The sequence below is a fragment of the Telmatherina bonti genome (genome assembly GCF_933228915.1).
Source record: "Telmatherina bonti genome assembly, chromosome: 3".
In the NCBI taxonomy this organism is placed as follows: Eukaryota; Metazoa; Chordata; class Actinopteri; order Atheriniformes; family Telmatherinidae; genus Telmatherina; species Telmatherina bonti.
The window spans coordinates 38,321,791-38,343,059 of record NC_136621.1 but is presented as its reverse complement, the minus strand read 5'-3'; the positions used below and the strand labels follow the sequence as shown (position 1 = coordinate 38,343,059).

At 40.4% G+C, this 21,269-nt stretch overlaps 1 protein-coding gene across 1 annotated transcript in view; it reads left to right on the top strand.

Annotated features, from left to right (window-relative positions):
* Positions 1-21,269, top strand: part of ntn1a (netrin 1a) — a gene marked incomplete at both ends in the record, with an annotated part of 83,035 nt that overhangs the window by 53,346 nt on the left and 8,420 nt on the right. The window contains 2 exons of the mRNA XM_079265210.1: positions 7,104-7,253; positions 11,873-11,929. Coding sequence (XP_079121336.1) covers positions 7,104-7,253; positions 11,873-11,929 — 207 coding nt within the window. The remainder of the gene's footprint in view (positions 1-7,103; positions 7,254-11,872; positions 11,930-21,269) is intronic.

The following is a 21,269-nucleotide window of genomic DNA, read 5'->3' as shown; positions in this document are numbered from 1 at the left end:
TGCAGCCATAAGGTTCTCCAGCAGGCTGCTCCACAGATGGGGAACGTCGTGATGAAAAGAGGCCTCACCGCAAGTTTTGGTTCTTACTTTAGGAACATGTAAAAAGCCGGTACCAGAGGACCTCAGGGTCCGCGAGGGCTCAGATCTTAGAAGGATGTTAGATAAACAAGAAGGTCCAAGACCATTAAGACATTTAAAAATCTCTAAAAGAATTTTAAAATCAATCCTGAAATGCACAGGAAGCCAGTGCAGCCATGTTAAAACTGGAGTAATGTGTTCCCGCTAGTAGTGTCAGTATCAGTATCAGTCTGTATTTGAGGTCTCACCCAGCTCCAAGCGAGCTTCATTTAGGAGCTCAGTATAATTCCCTGATATGAACTATAATAATGTTATTGTTTTACGATAATGATCGTCCCATAGGCTCGTATCTGGAGTTTAGTCATGTCATCCTTTCATTACATCACAGTTCCCATGCTAGTAAAACCTAAATCATCTCACCCTCACTGGGGGATTATATTCCCTCTACTCCTTCGCCTTCACTGCTGCTTCTCACCAAATTCCAGTATAAACAGATTTCATCATTGTTTAGAAAATTGTCGGCTTACCCAAACGGTTTTGTTCAATTTAATCTGTGAAATTTGCCAGAAAGTGTACGCGCCTCCCCCCCTCTCTCTGGACCCTGTATAATTATAAGAAAACACTGTCCAAGTTCTACTGAGGTATTCATCAAAATAGACTTATAATAAAGGATCTGTGGTAATTACCCCAAGCTGACAACCCACACGGAGCATGAACGGATTCTTCTGCCAATTAAAACACGTTTTTTTTGCACACATATGTGTCAGTGTTTTACATGGTCTTTTTTTGCCAATGAACAAAGTTGCATGCTACGATTTCCCTGCATCAGACACCTTTATGTGCTGACAAAGTCCTGCCCTGCCAAATTCTCCCAGTTTAACCACACCATAACTCAAGATAATTCAATGAAACCCAAACCGCAGAACTAATTTCTGTCCACTCCTCAAACAGCGTGGGCACTGCACATAAGTGACAGCAATTAAGAGGTTTGCTTATTTATTGAACTCAAAGAAAGAAAGAGAGAGAGAGAGGGAGATAGAGAGACCTTGGCTGTGCTGCTTTGTGGAAGAGAGCGAACGCTGCAGGAGCACCGGCAGGTCGAGGAGCACAACAGTTTGCTTTTATACGCGTAACACAATCCTCCTCCGAAAGCAGCTCATTTCCATCGGAGGCCATTACAAGCAAAGGAGAGCCGAGGCTTCTCCAGTGCAGCGAAAGTCCTGCCTGGTGGTTACATTTACACGCCAAATCTCATAACTTCACCTCTCGTTGAGTAAAGGTAGAAACCAGAACACTTTTCAATCTGCTCTTTTTTGTCTCTTCGACAGTTTGGAGTCTCTGATTTAAACAAAGTTGGAAAAAAAAACTATTTAAAAGATGAAATAAAAACGGTGAAAATCTAATTTAAAGATGAAGAAATGCGCCAACATGTGTGGTCGCTAAGTATTCTAACTATAAACAGATGATAAGGTCTTTCTCACCATGGTGTTAAGATTAATTTTACTGTCACATCAGGTGGGAATTAAATCTTTTAAAGGAAGAAAGGACAGAAATTCTAACAATAACAAATTGCAAATGCAAATAATTCACATTAAAGGTTAAAAATAGCAGCACACACAATTTCAGGTAAGAGCAAAGATCGGGTGTCGTATCTAAGACTATCTAAGACTGTGTATGAAAGCTCATTTCAAATGGAATAAAGCAACATAAACAGCTAAATCATGTAAATTACTCACTGGACTCTGAAGCAGTGGTTGTCAGACTTATTGAGCCACGACCCCTAAGATAATATATGTTGGTGTTGGTGACCCCCACTCCCACTGACTGTGCATGAGGTGATATGTCAGATGGGTCACCTTGCAGCATCATTTAAATACGCAGCTGGAAAACTATTGAAATCTTCATAAATAGAATGATAAAGGGATTTTTGGTGGTGACAAGGCACCTATATGCTCAAAATCAACTGCTCACAAAAACAAATTCAGATTTTTCAGGTGCCGTGTAACGTTTATTTCACGCGTTAATGTTTGAAAAAAATTAAAACACTAATTTAACTCTATAAAGCTAAACGTATTACTTTTTATACATACAGTTTCTGTGAAATTTTACATCACTAAATGGTAAAAACTTGAATCAATATTATGTCAAAAACATTCTGATACTTGTCTTCTGCCCCTAACAAAAATAATTTTGACTTATTACATGATAATAAATGGTAAATATCCCCCTATCTTGTGTCCTAAATATAAGTTAACAAATAAATAAAATTCAGAATTAATTTAGAATATATATATATATATATATATATATATATATATATATATATATATATATATATATATATGAAATATATTGTTATTAATTGAATGTATTTATAAATAAAGAAAATAACTAATGAAATGTCTGTATTTATCTTTTTTTTTGCATTTTATATTTATTAAATTACATATTAATTCATTTCAGTATTGTTATTTATTTAATCATAATTAAAAACAGGCTGCCATGGTATAACCATTCATAGGGAGAAAAGAAACTTTCAAATTAATTAATTTGAATTAACTTTGCATTGTCATACAAACGCTGGTTTAAACAGCGTAAATATTGTTACTCAGCAGGAACTTTTCTCACTGTTGCACCGTTTCAGTGCAATCCGCCGTTATAGATGATGACACAGAAAAAATTAGCAGTATCTGGAGACACTTCGGATTTAAAGAAGCATCACTAAACTTTGGCAGCTTTACTCCTTGAAGCTTCACCTTAATCTCCCTCCACTTTTCCTCCTGCCTCTCCTCTGAACTCTCTCCATGCAGTAAAAGTCAGTCCGGTGCTGATCCTTGTTTTACCTCTTACTCTGTCTCTTTCTCTTCCCTTCTTGTGTTTCTTTAATGGATCAGCCACGCTACACATTTATAACAACAGTGTTTTGATATCAGTTATCAAAACTCAGCTGTAATGTGATGCTCCAGGCTGGAACATAAAGTTTCTCAGCATCGGGATGCAAGGACAGCTCCAGGAATATACATGATAAATGTCCCTGTGCCATGAAAACAAGTCAGAAGGTCAGAAAGTCACATAGAGCTACTTTAACACCAGCTTTATGTTGCTTTTCTTCGAGTTAAATACAAGTTGTCTACCAGTCTAATGAAGCGTCTACACCAAACAATCGACTCCGCTCTTGCTTAAACCTCCTCAAAGTATCTAAAGTGAATAACATCTACATGAAGCTCGAGCAGGATGGCATCAGTTCTGCGACTCATTGACTGAGTTCATATCTTCAGTCTTCAAACCCAAACACGGACTGTCGTATGATTACAGGGATGATGAGGAACATAATCTGCATACCAACAACAATCAGGGTTTAATTGAAAGAATCAGAACGGCGTCTCAAATCGCTCTTCCTCATCATATCCCATCTACTGACACGGTTTCTACATATGTTTTAAAGGCCACACAGTAAATGCTCTTTTGCTTTTCATGACTTCACTTTTCTCTAAACCAAGTTTGCTGTGATATCGACATGTTTTCAATTAGGAGAACACGTGTGTGTAACATGTTGCGCATCGTAAACATCACTCAGAAAACAAGCTCTTGTCCAACACGGCTCTTCTGGCCAATTACTCTTATCAATAAAACGCTCTCCGTTTGGGAAATGTGTAATTTTGAGAGCTGTTTATGTACAGTACGATAACACACATCATTTTCTTTCTTTGCACATTGAAGATGCTGGAGAGGGAAGAGAAATCTAATTATAATAGAAGGCAGACTTGGGCAGATTGGCTGCACTCCAGGGCCAACAAATTATTCTTACTGGCACAGAGCAGAAAGAGGGAGTGGACTTCAGACTTCAAACACCAGCTTTATGGTAAACGATAGGCAGAGTTCAAAACTCTCACATTGTGCAATCTCAGACTCCGACCGCCTGCCTTTTGGAAACGTCTCCATCTCCCCGTCCTCCCCATCCTCTTTCCATTATATGACAGCATTCTTCATGCTTTTATATGCAACTCCTGGCAGCGGGAGCTTTTCTACATTACAGCTACGCTTGACTAATCCGTCAGATGCAGATTTGTTTCAGTAGAAAGGAAAAAAAAAAGCCTGCAGGTTCCAGTTTGGAGAAATAACAGCTTCTTATCGCGAGCGTCCCGCAGTTTTCCTCGCTGAGACGGAAAAAAGCCGTCCGCTGTATCTCCCCGAGCCATCTGGAGAAGTCATGAAGCAGAGCAAGCAGCCACTTAACTATTTAAGTGGACGCACACTTAAAATGCTTACTCACACCTCTGGAGTGAGTCAGAGTTGTTAGTCAACAGGTGTGTCATCCAGCCAGAGAGTTGGACTGTTTGTCATCCGACAGGATGGCGAGACAGGCGGCTTTTGAGCCAGCGGGGAGGACTGAATGTGAAGAAGGAAGAGGAGGAGGAGGAGTGCTCCCCACCTGCACACCATGTGCTCTTCACCTTGATTTACTAGTTGGCTGGAGGCTCTGCGCCGCCGTTCTGGGCACATGCTCTTAAAAATATAACCTCAGTTCTCTGAAGCTGCAACCACAAACTCTCTCTGCCCTGCTTTGCCTCAAACTCCTCTGACATCCACCTTTAATTTACTGGCCTGAAGACGTGCCGGACCGGCCTCCACGCTGTTTAGAGAGCTTCCTGACACTGTGTGTGTACGTATGTGTGTGTGCAGGCGCCGCTCCTACAACTAAACGTAATGGAAGCGGTGACAGATGGGTCTGATGTAGGTACTAGTAGGTACACACTCTTAAGGAGGCTGATAAGAGGGGTGAACAGCACAAGTACTCGCAGTCAGAGGAAGGGCTGATAAGAGCAGCAACAGAAGCTGCAACACAGGAAACAAGCAATAGAGATAAAATGGAGAGGAGCTGGCGTGGCGGGACACAGCTCCATCAGGAGGACAGAGTCGGGTTCCAGCCACTTGTCAGAAGGCCTCACCAACAGCTACCATGCATCCAAAAGCAGAGGCCAGTGCTAAAAAGAGCAGATAGCGTCTTATGTTTCTGCTTTACAACAGTTTTTCCCCCCCGAGGCGAGCTGTAATGTCGATCTCCTGTAAGACGGCCTGATAGAATATCAGCCGTGTCGCTGCTCTGGTTAAAGCACAGATAAAGATAAAGAAGGCGCTGCTTTCCAACTAAAGCTGGAGCCTTCCTGAGAGTCATTTAATTCACACATGAGCAATTATTTCACATCTGGTGCTCTTGGTTAGATTACACAATCCAATTCCCGCAAGTGGCGCATTTTAATGATGCGCAGAAACTTCACTATTCATGTATTTTGATATTAATACATATTAAAGACTAATTTCAGTGCAACGGGATGGAATGACGCTGGAGTTCTGTACTTGGGTTTAACAGTCTGATGGTTAAATGGAAAATAAAAGGCCAAACCACTAAATACCCCCACAAACCTCAAAGTACATCAATTGAGTTGTGCCTTTGAAGACTTTCAGAATGACATGTGACAGAAAACAGAAGAAAATGTCACCGGAGAGGCAGCGGAGGTGCAGACCATGAGGCTGAACCTTAAAACATCACAGGTTTTCCTAGAAATAAATAGAAAATAAAGCACTTACAGTGTGAGGAAGTGAGTGTTGAGAGTTTGGTGACAAACTTTTTTGGCTTTGTAGGTAAAAAACGATGATGGATGAGTGAGTCTGTTCTGGTCTGAATTTACCCTGCAGACTCTGAGGACGACAGAGAACAAGAGTTATTTATATCCCAAAAGTAGATGAAAAGAACCAGCTCTCAGACAACAGCGCTGATTTTCAACCTGACGGGGGTTTAGCTGGGAAATGAATTAAGTGAGCAATTGAAAAATGATTACATTCCTGAAGCATATGTGTTTGATAGACCCCCCAGTTTGGGAGGAAGTGTGAAAGACATTTTGGGCTCACGTTCAAAGCCTGACATTAATCAGTAACAGCTTATTAGGATTATCCCCCATTATTTTATCATTTGGTAAACATGCATGAGGCTTTTTCTTTACCTCACACATTCCAGCTGCGGTCCCACTGAGCTCCAGTAAACCGGAACACGTGCCAATCTCAAGCAGGCAGACTCACCATGATTCTGTCAGTATTGTGGTAACGTCACACACCCAAATCCCCGCAGTCATAGAGGATGGTATGGAAGGCCGGTTGCGCCAAAAACGTGCGTCAAAACGTCTTCAAAATGCGCGCACCGATCGCGTCGAGATCGCGTCAAACCTGCTTCAAGGCAAGGACTCTGTCAAGACCTTGCTTGTTGTTCCCAACTTAAAAGGCAGTTTTCATGTCTACGACAAATTTCTGCAGTCTTATCATAATTCTCTCCTGAAATATATTACAGGAAATCACCAGAGCAAACAAAAGAAATATGGCTTAAAATAGATACGCCTTTCACCCCAAATAACAAACCTTGTTATTTGAATTTCCATTTAATTTTTAAAAACTATGTATGAAATGCAACCACATTAACAATAATAAATATTCTAATAGCTTACTAATAAAAACCCACTGATGACAACCAACAACTGAGGGTGAGGCAGCCTGCAGCTCCCACGATTTTTAATGAAATGGTTTAACCCATAGTCCTCAACCAATGGATGTTAAGACGTTCTGAAGGTGCTCAGAAGGCGTCGAGAACGCCTTTCAGAATGCCTTAAGGCGTCGAAAACGCGTTCTGAGCGCGTTCTCGACGCAATCGGTACGCACATTTTGAGGACGTTTTGATGCACATTTTTGGCGCAACCAGCTTTCCATAGGATGGGTCGAAAAGTGACTGGTTTCACAAGGAGTGTTGTGTTGTTGTTTCAGACCTGAGTATGTTCTGTCTCTGTGCACGCCTCCACCTGTCTCTCACCACCGCTGCTACGTACCCTCCCACACTGCCTCTAGATAGTATATGTTTATATTTCCTCACATATATGTGTGTGTGTGTGTGTGTGTGTGTGTGTGTGTGTGTGTGTGTGTGTGTGTGTGTGTGCGCGACCACTCACTGTGCCTCTCTTTCTTCCTCTGTTTCCTCACAGCATGTGATTGCCATCCCGTGGGCGCTGCTGGCAAAACCTGTAACCAAACCACAGGACAATGTCCCTGTAAAGATGGCGTGACTGGTATCACGTGCAACCGCTGTGCTAAAGGCTTCCAGCAGAGCCGCTCGCCCATTGCGCCCTGCATAAGTACGTGGAATGGATCTTTAATATTATCTGCCTCACTGTAGGATAATGTCGCCAGGTTTATTTGCACGCGTTTGTGAGGGAGGGGCACATCAGAATCGGCCATTTGTGGAGATCACACACGTGCAACAAGCAGGACATCAACACAGACAAGTTGTTTTCTCACCAGTAAATCTTCCAGGTTACATTGCATTCCCAGTGGCACTGATTTCTGTAAATCTGCTGTTAACACCAGCAGCTCCACACGGCATGACACAACCGGACGTATCAGGATGAATTATGGCAAAAAACAAAACACATTTAACTTCTTTTTTTTTTTTGCCATTTTTGTGAATTAAACTCATAGTGATCACAGCATATGATTGCTTGTCGCTCTTTTTGTGAGCTTTACTTTAACGCCATTTCTTTAAATCTTCAGCATGTTGTCGGCAGGTGATCTGCACAAGCAAATTATGAGAGCTAAGCTCATTGTTTGAATGTGGCATCAGTTGCTGTCTTGTCAACAATGTCCTTTCACAGATTCGCATAAACGAAGTGCAGGATTCCCCAGTCCCACCTGGGAAAATCTGGCTGAACGTGATCAAAAAGACTTGATTCTTTCTTCCCCGTCTCTCATGCACAAAACCTCCACTGTCACACACCTTTCCCACAGTGTTTCCACCTCGTTCTCTGCATGTGGCTTTTATGTTTCTCTGTGGTGTTGACTGTTGTTCTCTTGGTGATTTTTGATTATCCTCTTCTCTCCCTCCTGCCCACAACAACAAAATAGCCATCATGAGTGTGTTGATCTGTTCCCTTTGGAGATAAGAGGGCCACTCTATGTGCATGTTTCTTTTATTTTTTACTTCATATAAACTTTCTAACCAGTTTAGAGTACAGCATTGGAAGAGGGAGACCTGAGAGAATCAAGTCTTTTGGATGTCCAAATTGTTAACATTTACTGCTGCTTAAGCTACAGAGAAGGAGGAAAGCGTGGCCGTTCATGAGGAAAACAAAGTTGCTATGGATTAAAAGTAGGGGTGTAACGGTACATCAAAATCATAGTTCAGTATCTACGTTGGTTTTAAGGTCACGGTTCGGTTCTTTTTGGTACAATACACGAACAAATGCAAACCATAAAACTGCTTAACTGTTAAGTAAACACAAGCGTGTTTAATGACATTTAACAATAAAACCAAAAACAGAAAAAGAAAACTGCTTCCAATAAAATGTTCTGAAATAAATCCAAATATGTTATTTGTTATATTTTATGTTTTGGCATTATTCAACATGTATGAACTGAAAAAGAAAGAAATATGTTTTCAAAAAAGAGGAATATTCCTAAAAACTTTGGTTCACAATGACAATATGGTGTACATAAAGATATGCCCCTGACTGTATCTGCGCATATTACAATGGATGCAGGAAGATTAACTTGTAGAAATTTAATCCATTTTTTATGGTTTTTCTTTAAAATTAAAATTTTAATTGCATGTATGCTGTAAAAGATAAATAAAGATTAGTTGCAAGACGATGGCAGGTTGGGTTAAAGCATTGTTTGAATGAGCACATTTTCACATAAAATCTGCATTCAAAGTAAAAACCCTTCAACCATTTTGCATGTTTATTTACTTCACAGTATTTATTATCATTAAAGACAAAAGTTACCAGATATAAAATGAGAAAATTCTTTTTACGGCTCTTTACATTAGAAATGATTTAAACACTGTAGAAAAAAAAAGACCATGCTTTCCAGCACACTTCATACAGGACCAGTTTTCAGACACATGGGACACGGCACACGGCAGCGTTGGCAGCAACACACTCTCGATACACTCGTCTCAAAGAAGTTTGATTGGTTATGATATTGGAGGGAATTTTAACATTTTCAAAGCAGTCCGTGACAGACGACGTATCACAGTCAGAGAATTTTGTTCAGTTTGACAGAAATCTTGCTGTTGTCTCTGCGGTATACAAGGAAAAAGACACTAGGTTCATCCTCTTTAAGGAAACAGCCTAGTGAATATCATAATTTGATGGAAGATGACGTGAAGGCAGATCCAGATAAATTAACAGCTTACTTTTACCTTCAACAAAACCCTCACTATCTGGTTGTAGCACCATGCAACAGCAACAAAACTTGAACATTTTTCAACTTTCTTGTGGAGTGTAAGAGCCAGTGTGCAAATCTATGTGAGCAAATTTTCGCATCCACAAATGTCACCTATTGCTTGTCTGGAGGAGGGTAGCGATTTTCACCTCATCGTGCAAGTTCCATTGGAAGAACCCATAACACAGCTCAACACAAGACTGGAAGACCGCCGCTGTCTTATCCACCTGTCTTTGAATATTTACACTGGAAAGCCAAAATGCATCCAAATAGGAGATTTAACAAGAGAAAGACTTTAAAGCTCTGGTTTCTCTTTAAAATTGTTGCTAGCCATAATGTCCACATAACATCCACTAGCCATAATGCCTCCTAATCATTGAATTTGCTAGTCATGGCGCCTGCTAGTCACAACATCCACTAGCCATAATATCAGCTAGCTATAACATCCACTAGCCATAATATCTGCTAGCTATAATGTCCACTAGCCATAATATCTGCTATAACGTCCACTAGCCATAATATCTGCTAGCTATAACGTCCACTAGCCATAATATCTGCTAGCTATAACGCCCACTAGCCATAATATCTGCTAGCGATAATGTTCATGAGCCGTAATATCCACTTGCCATAACGTCCACTAGCCATAATATCTGCTAGCCATAACGTCCACTAGCCATAATATCTGCTTGCTATAAAGTCCATGAGCCGTAATATCCACTTGACATAATGTCCACTAGCCATAATATCTGCTATAACGTCCACTAGCCATAATATCTGTTAGCTATAATGTCCACTAGCCTTAAAATCCACTTGCCATAATGTCCACTAGCCATAATATCTGCTATAACGTCCACTAGCCATAATATCTGCTAGCTATAACGTCCACTAGCCATAATATCTGCTAGCTATAACGTCCACTAGCCATAATATCTGCTAGCTATAAAGTCCATGAGTCGTAATATCCACTTGACATAATGTCCACTAGCCATAATATCTGCTATAACGTCCACTAGCCATAATATCTGTTAGCTATAATGTCCACTAGCCTTAAAATCCACTTGCCATAATGTCCACTAGCCATAATATCTGCTATAACGTCCACTAGCCATAATATCTGCTAGCTATAACGTCCACTAGCCATAATATCTGCTAGCTATAACGCCCACTAGCCATAATATCTGCTAGCGATAATGTTCATGAGCCGTAATATCCACTTGCCATAACGTCCACTAGCCATAATATCTGCTAGCCATAACGTCCACTAGCCATAATATCTGCTTGCTATAAAGTCCATGAGCCGTAATATCCACTTGACATAATGTCCACTAGCCATAATATCTGCTATAACGTCCACTAGCCATAATATCTGTTAGCTATAATGTCCACTAGCCTTAAAATCCACTTGCCATAATGTCCACTAGCCATAATATCTGCTATAACGTCCACTAGCCATAATATCTGCTAGCTATAACGTCCACTAGCCATAATATCTGCTAGCTATAACGCCCACTAGCCATAATATCTGCTAGCGATAATGTTCATGAGCCGTAATATCCACTTGCCATAACGTCCACTAGCCATAATATCTGCTAGCTATAACGCCCACTAGCCATAATATCTGCTTGCTATAATATCCTCTAGCCATAATATCTCCTAGCTATAATGTCCATGAGCCGTAATATCCACTTGCCATAACGTCCATTAGCCATAATATCTGCTAACTATAACATCCACAAGCCATATTTTCTGCTATCCAAAACGTCCACTAGCCACAACACCTGCTAACCATAATTTCCACTAGCTATAACACCTAATAACCATTAAATTGGATAGCCATTGTGCCAGCTATAGAAAATGTCCACTGACCATAACATTGCTATCAATAATGTTTGCTAGCCATAATGTCCATAAGCTATAATGTCTATCATGTCTGCTAGCTTAAAGCTGGGCTGCACTCAATGTTATTGATTTAGAAAGCATGTGCAAGGCAGTTATTCATTTTTGTGGAAACTCATTCTGTATTAAATGTGCTGTATTAAAAAATCAAAAATCGAATGCATGTACCGTTACACCCTAAATTAAAAGTGATGGATATGTAATCAATGAGGGTGCAAATATTTGTGGGAAGGACAAACAAAGATTAATTAACATGAAGCAGAAGCCTGCCTCATGTTAATTAATCTTCATGCAAGTGTGTAAGTAGAAGGTTTTATTGTCAAATCTTAGAAATGAAGTGGAAACTAGCTCACTGTCAGAGGTGGAGGTTTGTCATATTAAAGAACTTACTGTAACGACAACACAAGAGCAGCTAACTTACAAACTCGCTCTTACAAAAATGTCATTCAGCTAAATTATTACACCTAAACACCAAAATCTTGTCTGATGAGAAAATAAATCAGAATCATAACCAGATTATTTTTGTGAAAACCAAAACCTTGTGTTTAAGCCCTTATTCTTTTGTTACTGAATGTGCTTTAGCCAGATTTTTACTATACTAATCGTTCATTTTGCTTCTTGTTCTTTCTTGGAGTAGAGATTCCACTTTCTCCTCCTACAACTCCAGCATCCAGCAGCACCGAGGAGCCATCAGGTGAGAGTCAAACTTTCATTTCCACGTATTACAAGAACATTTTTCTTTGAGCAGAAATGCGGCGCATGTTGTGCAAATGTAAATAAATAGATATGAGATTTTTCTCCACTTCACCTCCACTCCTCATTCCAATATTTTTCCACTTGAGTAAAAACAGACTGCAGGATAAATTGGATCCCACTTGTCTTTCCCCTCCTTATTATGTGGTTCATGAATATTAAATCCATTAGCAGCAACCCTGAGATGTGCCTCTTTAATCTCTCACACTTCCACAATTAATCAGGCTAACTGCGGCACAGTGGGGTGTTGGTATCATGGATGGCACTGGGAACTTGCAGTTTGCCTGATTTGATATTTCATTTTTCAAATCACCATCTTTTCCAGCCTTGCAGTGAACACTGACAGACAGAGCTACATCTTATCATTTATATATATGTTTCTCATTCACTGCACCAGATGATCTCTGTTTAAATGTGGGTTTAAACATTTATTTACAAAGTACGTGATGCCAGGATTTACTACATGCTACTGCAACAACTACACTAGAAAATGACAATATAAGACTGCACCTCTTCTAAGGCTGATTAAAAACATATTCTGGCCCTAATCCAAACTAAGATGAAAATTTGACCATTCCTAATCAATCAGTCATTGTCTTTTTGAGTAATCATGCTATTGAACCTGGAACTGTACGAGGCAAAAAAATCATCTTAGATGAGGTAATTTAATATCAAATTAATCAGTTTCAGAACTAGATCAGGAATGATCCTTGGAAACTTGGGAAGGATTTGTGAGTAAACAGTAGGGGATTCTTAGCAATTAATTACTTATTTATCTAAAAACATATCTATTTATCCATTTATTTAAACCAGAATAGGTTCTACATCGTTTATTTTCTTTTTCAAATTCACGGTGGAAAAAGTGGAGTCATCTGGCTTCCACTGTGTTTCTTCTGTCTCCCCCGTGAAGTTGCTGGAGGCCCAGCGTACACGTATGTGTGAGGGGCTCCTGCAGCTGTTGTTGGGCCCTCTGAGGTCCCGAATGTTCCCTGCACAGCAAACGATTGACAGCACAGTCAGGATAACGCTGGTCTCCAACCCTCCTCCACCTCTTTTCTTTTCTCTTTAAGTCTCTTTTCACTCTTTTCCACCTCCTTCGTCTCCCTCTGTTTCACGCTTTGTCTTCAAATAACACTGTGGGTGGTGCAGCGCTGGAATATGTGGGGCTTCTCTGGGCCCCTTTGTCAGGAATCTGCCTATGTTTGGGGTGCAGAAAAATTGGCTAAGTGAGGAGGAATTTTATGTATGATTTAAGTGGATGCAAAGTGAACCAGAACACAAACCAATCAAAGAAGAATTTTGTATATTTATTTGTTGGTTTTATTATTGTAACTGAAAAGTCTATATCTGCTATAACAACCAGTTTTAAGACTAAAACTCCTCTTTCTGTAATTCCACTGATCTCACCATTCGGCAAATGGTAGTATTCGAATTGGGCTGTAATGTCACAGGTAGACTTATCATGGCTAAAAGTTTTAAGAACTAACTTTGCCAAGCATAACAGCCATGGGCATGTAAGGTGCATCACCCTGATGGACGTCCAAGGGTCTCTTGGCCCACCCAGGGTGGAGACCAGAGGATGAAAGCATTATCTACAAACCCTCTTCAGAGGGAGGTCACACAACAAATCCACCTCTGCTTGGCCTGGTATTCCAACAGTTATGATATCACCTAGTTAGTGATTGCTAACAGATGTGTCGTGTGTGTGTGAGAAGTATTAAGATTTTTTTCTGGTCTTTTCATTTCTACGCTTTTGATTTAAAAAAAAAATAAAAAAATTTTGGACTTTCCTTATGGTTTTACGAACAAAACCAAAAACATAGCAAGAAATAATTCAGAGGAGTGGTTAACAACAGATTTTCAAACATAGGCTACAAAGATTTATATCCATATCAACACCATTACTCAGAAAATTCCGTAAGACAGCCATGCAAGGCGGAGACGGTCCATTTTTCAGCATTGTGTGAACTGTGTTAAAGATCTCAACACCAAAGCTCATTTAAAGCTCCAGTGTGTGAGAATTACTCCCATCTAGTGGTGCACTAATTGAATGCAAACAACCGAGTAGCGCTATCTGGCCTTTTAGCACATTATTACCACCACTGAAGCAGTAAATGTGAAAATCTTGCACAAGTTGGGGTGTCGCGTCAGGTGATAAAAGTGCAGAACGTTATTAATGCTGATAAGTAACAAGCATGTCCTCCATGTATTTGGTACCAAGCTACTGCTAATAGCTGCTAATAGCCTCTTAGCAAATGCGCTAAAATGATGTATGAAAGATATGGGAAAATATGTCTGAAAGCAGCGCACGGTGGCCTGCTGGTATGACTTCTGTGAAGAGTGACAGCAACTGCAAACGGTTGAAATGGAGCTTTTCCACTGTAGGCTAACTAACAAATTAGCATCTCTGACATCTTATATAACAAGTAACAGTTAATTATTTGACTCAAATGGGAGGAAAAGTGGTCGCTGGACTACCTGCCGTGTTTCTGACATAACGCCAAAATAAACTTCACTGTTAGATTGAATGAACTTACCTGTCAAACAGAAAGCTGCAACCTCTGTCTCAGTTCTGAAGTCTGTCTCCCTCACGAACTGTCTACATCTGGTAAAAACTACAACTACTCTCTTTTTCCTTATTATTTCTTTTACTTGGCTATTTTTTCCTCCCTCATGGGACAAAAAATACGGATGGTCTTCCATTTCAAAGGAAAACAGCAAGTTGAATGTTTCTCCTCGTCCTCCCCCAACAACACATGGGGATTCATAGCTAAAATGTGGAAAGCTAACAAGTTTGTCCCTTTTCAGCTACCCTATTTAAAGATGGTGATGCAACATGGCAACCGTCTGTTGTTTCCACAGCCACCAATGTTTTTTTAAAATAACTCATTCTAAGCTACAAGAACACTTTAATTTGGATGTGATTGTAATTAGACTTTGTAAAATACATATTTCTGAAAGGAGTACTTGATTTTTGCTGATTAAAAAGCCAAATTAGTTACACTGTACCTTTAATGGTAATATATATAACAAAATTACCCATCAACCATTGCAGTTGAAAAGTAATTTTTACAAAAACAGCTTTGTTATCAGTTTACATGCGTGTTTTAATAGCAATTAATGTTATTGATTTGATTTAATAACTCAGGTTTCTGCTAACAGTAAAAAGAGTCAATTTGTTAGCTAAGACAATCTTCATTTAGCTAGTTTAAGAGTTATGTTAGCCTTTAACAATCTTACCCCCCCCCCAAAAAAAACCCTTGTTAGCAGTGTGTTTTAATAGAAATTAACATTATTGATGTGATTTAATAGATCAAATAGTTGAAAAATCTCTTGTTAACATTAAAACTAAGCTGATCTTGGTTTGGCTAGCTTAGCTGTGGAACTAAGTGCAAATCAGTGGTGTAGTCCAGGGTACTTATTTTTCAGTCAGCATTGAGTATACCCACTTCTAAAGTCCTTGTGACGCTGCTTTTACAGTTACAAATGTCCCCACAAATGTACGTCAACCAGTAACTCCGCTAATGCTACCAATGCCACACAGGTGCAGTTAGCCAGCAGCTCTGTTAACTTTAGCCTGAACATAGACATAATCAGCTCAGGCTAACAGAGACTCTTTATTAACTTAAGTCTGAATTGTTTACTTATTTTTAAATTCGTGGTTACAATAGTGTATTACTGTTCTGTTTTCTGTGTGTGTTCTTTTATATTGTTCAGCACTTTGGGAGCAGTGCTGCTGTTTGGAAATGTGCTATATAAATAAAGTTGACCTTGACCTTGTCCAAAAGATGTTCACATGCCCACTTTTTTTTTTTTTAAAAAAGGGCAAAAAAATTGAGGTTATACCTACTTCTTGTGGGACCACTACCCCACTGGTGATAATGTTAGCAAGTGGTTATAAAATTAACGGTTATTGTTATTGGAAAATGAAGTTGTTTTTCTGAAGAGAGGAATTCTGTTAGAAGAAGTTTTCTTTACTAGCGTTGCCTGAGCAGTGAGCAGCGGTTAGTGGTTATTCCTTATGCACAATGTGAAATGAAATGGAAGGATAAGACCAAAACAAAAAATTGTAATACCATCAAAAATAATGAAAATATCTAAACTGGAGAGTTGTATTAATGGGAAAGAACTAAGCAATGAAGAAAATGGATCATATAGAGTTGAACAAGAAAAAAAATATAGGAGAAAAAAGTGTGTGACCAACAGCTGTAAGGCAGGTGTCTTGTTGCGCCTCACTTGAAATAGGGGAATGGGCTTGGTGGGTTGGGAGGGTGTATGGAGAAGTGAGTGTGAGGGGGGAAAGATGGAGTGGATATTAATTTGTCTCCTGCAGCAGGGCTCTCCCCCTGTCGACCACACGGAGGGCTGGAATGCATGGAGAATAGCGCCAGTGGTGCAGCCCAGACAAAACACACATTGTGCTGGCAGGTCATGGATGGTGTGAGTTGCCACTCCCACGGGTCATGACAGAGACGTCTGCATGGCAACAAAATGTGGAGGAGATTAACTGCTGATGACCTGTGGTGGCCGCTCAGGCCTGTCAGAATACACAGGATGTGAAACTAACTAATGATGATAAGGAGCTGGAATGATGACGATGATGCTCATAAGGGTAACTAGGTTCAGTTCAATGCATCATATGTGTGTGTCGTGTCTTGAGCTGGAAGTGATCAGAATCTGTGGCAGACCCCTCCTTGGATTTTTTGGACGTGAGTCTTGCTTTACACACCCTGTACAATCCTCTCAGTCTCCACTGCACTTCAGTGTGGGATGTTATTTCACTGCTTACTTGAATAAAACTTTCATAGAATAAATAGTTTGGGACATAATCTGTAATAAGGACGGCCAAAATAGAAGAACACGTTGTTAAATTGTCATGATGAATATAGAGTCTTTATTTACACTGGCACTTTTTCTTCCCAAAATCTGTCTGAGTTGGGTAATTTCCTCTTTTTGTGTCTAATCTTTTGGTGATAATCGATGACTTATCTGAGACTCATGAGTACGGTAATGTAGGATGATGAGCAGTATGACCCCGCTCATCAGGACTGATTGCACGCTTCCCCAAAGTAAAATCTCCAATCAGGTCAAGAAAAAAGAACAGCCTCTTTACAGCCTGTTGCCGGCTGAAAACAAACCATCTTTTACTCAGTGACAATACAGTGAGAGAAGAAGGAGGAGGGGGCTTCTTCTCTTTCTTTCCTCCTTTCTCTGTGTCTTTGCTGGACAGAATCCAACCTCCCAGCTCTAATGTGAGCAGCCCGGTGAGGAACAGTGCATGGCAGCACACTGGGCTCTATAATCTAATTACATGCTTTATTTGCCGCAATTTGTTTCTCAATCAGTCTGGTTGAAAGAGAGAGCCCTCCTCCTGGGGGCATCATTTACACCTCCTTGTTTCACCGCTCTGGAACCACTGATTTTGCCACTTTGGCCATGTTTGTATGTTGCATGTTGCTCCATCTTTATGAATTTAGGGTGGGGACTTTTGAAAGTTGGCATGCCAAAACCTCGTCTTGGTTTTCAGAAAATCCACAACATACTTATCATATCATACTGTATGTGCAACTAAACATCTCCCAGAGTACTTCTGAATGTTTTGACCAGTTTCCCCAGATCTATCTCACTCTGCTTGGTCTGGTCTTCTAGAAAAAACAAGTGTCAGTTGCTGTGTTTCCATTACCAGTTTAATTGCACAAAAACATAAATAGCTCAATAAAAAACTGGTGATGGAAAAGGCAAATAAAAACCTCTCAGATATTGCTAAAAATCTTTTCCAGACATGTTGGTAAAAAAGTATAAACCAGACCTAATTTTTTTTGCATTTACACACCACCAGAGGTGGCGTAGGGGGTCATGTGACCAGATCATTTCAAGTACAAATGGCTTCTGGATGACTTCTTCAGCCTCCTGATGAGAACAGCAGCAATAGCAGTAGTGGCAACAGTAGTTCCTCCAAAACACAACGTAAGCTGGATCTTAGTCCTAGTTAAAACGGAGTCCCACGAAATAAGATTTTATGAAAATTACAGTTTATGTGCTTCACACTGTTCCATGGAAACACCAACAAATAGCCTTTGTAATTTTGCTGTTATTTGCATGAAAACCCAGCTATCAAGTAACCTTTTAAAACTCTCTTAGATTAGAGAAAATGTTGCAGATTTGTTCTGTATTGATCTTTATGAGCTGCCTTTTAGGACAGAATGCATTTTAAACTCTAACACACACCTCTGAAATCCTACTCTAATCACTTGCACGTGTTTAACGTTACATCCAGTAGGTGGCAGTAATGCAGCGGAGTTGGTCTGCCAATCAGAAATAAGCAACATGAAGAAGAAGAAGCTGCTTTTAAAAAAAAATGTAAATGAATAAGATTCAGTCAAGATGCAGCAATTTTTTTATACTAAAATAATATTTTAACATCGTGGTCAATGGTATCCATGTGTGTGTAGGGTTTTAGTTGTACATTTTTGTGAATTTTCATCAGTTTACATGCAAGATAGTGACAGTGTGTGAGCATCAATTTAATGAGTAGGGTTAAGAGATTATAGTAGTATATGCATGATTTCAGAGGCGTGTGTGAAAGTGAAGAATGCATCCTGCTCATATGTTACCTCATAGACCTTTACAGCTCTTCAGGTGGGCCATATCTTACTGAAAACCAGTCATCCTCAGCAGATTCTGTAAGTCGCTTGGAGGCTGAAACTGCTGACATGCGGGTAACTCAAGGAGAAGACAATGACGTTAGAAATGAAGAAAGGCGTCCATAAAACGACGAGCAGCCGATTAATAAAAACAAGACATGAAAATGGCGGATCTTCATGTTGGGAGTGAGAGGATTGTGAAGCTTTGCTTGAGTCAGGTGCTAAACTCTGCACACAAGCGAGGGTCTGGCAGGGATCAACGTGGCATAAATACTGTCGTTAGAGGATTTGCTCAAAGCACTCTGGACAGCTGAAGCAAATTTATTGTGACTCGTCGGCAGACCTCAGTTATAACTCACGAAAGGGTGTGAACGTGAACACAGTCGTTGACTGTATCGATGGTGTTATCAGTCCATTGTGCATCCCTGTAAGGTACCGGCTCATCGCATCACATAGCAGCTATGATGCGTGCCGTGCTGCTTCGAAGCAGCAGCCTTTTAAACTATTATTTTAAAAGGCTGTACGGTACTTTGATAGAAGGGGCAAAGGTCCACCTCTCAGTTACAAACTTCTCAGCGCTCTGAAAGGCACGACACAAAGCGCTGTAGTAGCTACATCTACTCTGAACACGCAAAGCACATTTTAGCTCAGTACTACAAGACTGCCTCCACTTCCCCGGCTTGTAACGCGCACACAAAGGGAACATTTGTCCTCACGGTAGGGGACTGCCTGGCCCTAAATAGGGATCTGGGGGCGCTCTCAGCGGGGCCTGGAGCTGTGTCTCAGGGGTACACTAATGGGGAATGAAAGGCTATCAAAGGGAGGTATCACGATGGCATCAAGGGGGGGTTATGAGAAAACAAAGCTTCCTTTCCTCAGCTCCTACTACCATCATTTACATGGTAATCAGGTGCAGCTCATATAGACTCCTCTGTTCATTTGCTTTGCCTATTTTTGTTACTTTGCCTGCTTACTAGCAGCTTCCTGGTCTCTCTAACTAGAGTGTTAGCCTATTAGCTTCAGGGGGTTTCGCCGATGTGGGGATTTTACATAATTTTACACCAAGACGTCCTCCTCTTCAGCCCACACCACTGCTGATTTTCACCAGAGTCCATCCTCCCACCTCCTTCCCCCCTTTTTTGGTGCATTTTTCCTTGTCATGATGTTCCCCTGGCAACCTCATTGAAATGGAGTATAAAGGGGTGGAGAGACCTGCTCACATCGGTGATGTTTGTTCATATTCAGGCTGCCTGAAAGCTGCGGTCGCTCTTCCACCAACCCATCACAGGAAAATGAATTGCTTTCACTCCTCTGTTTCTAAACTTATTGCAACTTGGAGACAAAAGATGTAAAAACAAACAAAGCTTGAAGGCAAGGGGAACACACACACACACACACACACACACACCCCACTTTACTGATAAGGTCTAACATCGGATTATTATCTCATTTACTGTAAACGAGTAGCAGCTTCGTAACACTGTATGAGGTCATCTCTGTGTTCCTTGATTGCTGCAGCTCGTAAAGCAGATGGTGGCATGAGTTTACTGCGAGCACAAACTCTTAGATTGATTTAGAAATGGAGAAATGATTGCAGTAATCTGCGCTTACACTATATCTTTTTTTTTTTTTGTGCTTTTCTACATCAGTAATCAGCAGGGTGCACACTTCCCAAACCCTTAAAGCTCATTGATGCTCGATGCAAACGGACAGTTTCATCCTCTCCTCCGTTGGTTACTTCCGAAATGTGGTTTATTTTAGGAACTTAGTTCGTTAGTGGACGCCGAAAATCGCGGGGGCAGCATTGAGTTGCATAGCCCACACAGGAAAAAAACCTTTGTGGTTTGTGGCTTTATTCAAGTCACAAAGGAGCTTTTTTTTGTTTTTGTTTTTTTAAGACAAAAACATAAAGTTCTTCTCACTTGTTGATCTTTGGCTGCACCTGATTGGATTCAACCATCAACGGAAGCTCTCTGATTGGTGGAAACTGTAAAAAGAAGTGACTTTATCATAATTTTTAGAGGTTTATTAGCAACACTGTAACGATAGCAATCTTTTTTTTAAAATTATAAGTAACATTATCATGGATCACTCAGTGGATTTACTATGCAGAGGCTCTGAATGAAAACTACATTTTGTGGCTGGATTGCAAACATCCTGGACGGGATAGAAATGCCATCACCTAAAGCAGGAATAGTGATTCCAGTCCTACGAGAGCCACAATCCTGCAGGTTTTCCATGTTTCCTGCTCCAACACACCTGATTCAAATTAATGAGTCATTCTTCAGAATTTGATAAGCTGTTGGATCTGTTTAATGTGATTCAGATGTGTTGAAGCAGGGATTCGTTGAACGGAGTAACCCTGACCCAAAGGGTACGCTATCCATCACGATTTAGCCCGCAGCTACACGCTGCCATTCCTGAGGAACTATAGACGATGTAAACGACAGCGTCTGGGGATGCTGGTGGAGTTTTAGGGGTTAAGATGACGAACTCCCTACGCTCAGTATTCATACACACAGCCATGTGTTTGACAGCTTCCCTGAAGCTCAGAGCTGTGATTCAATTTGGGTAACCCCTCAGCCTGCGCGAGCTATTTATTTGTTCACCGCCCCAGAGTGAGTGGACACAAAGAGT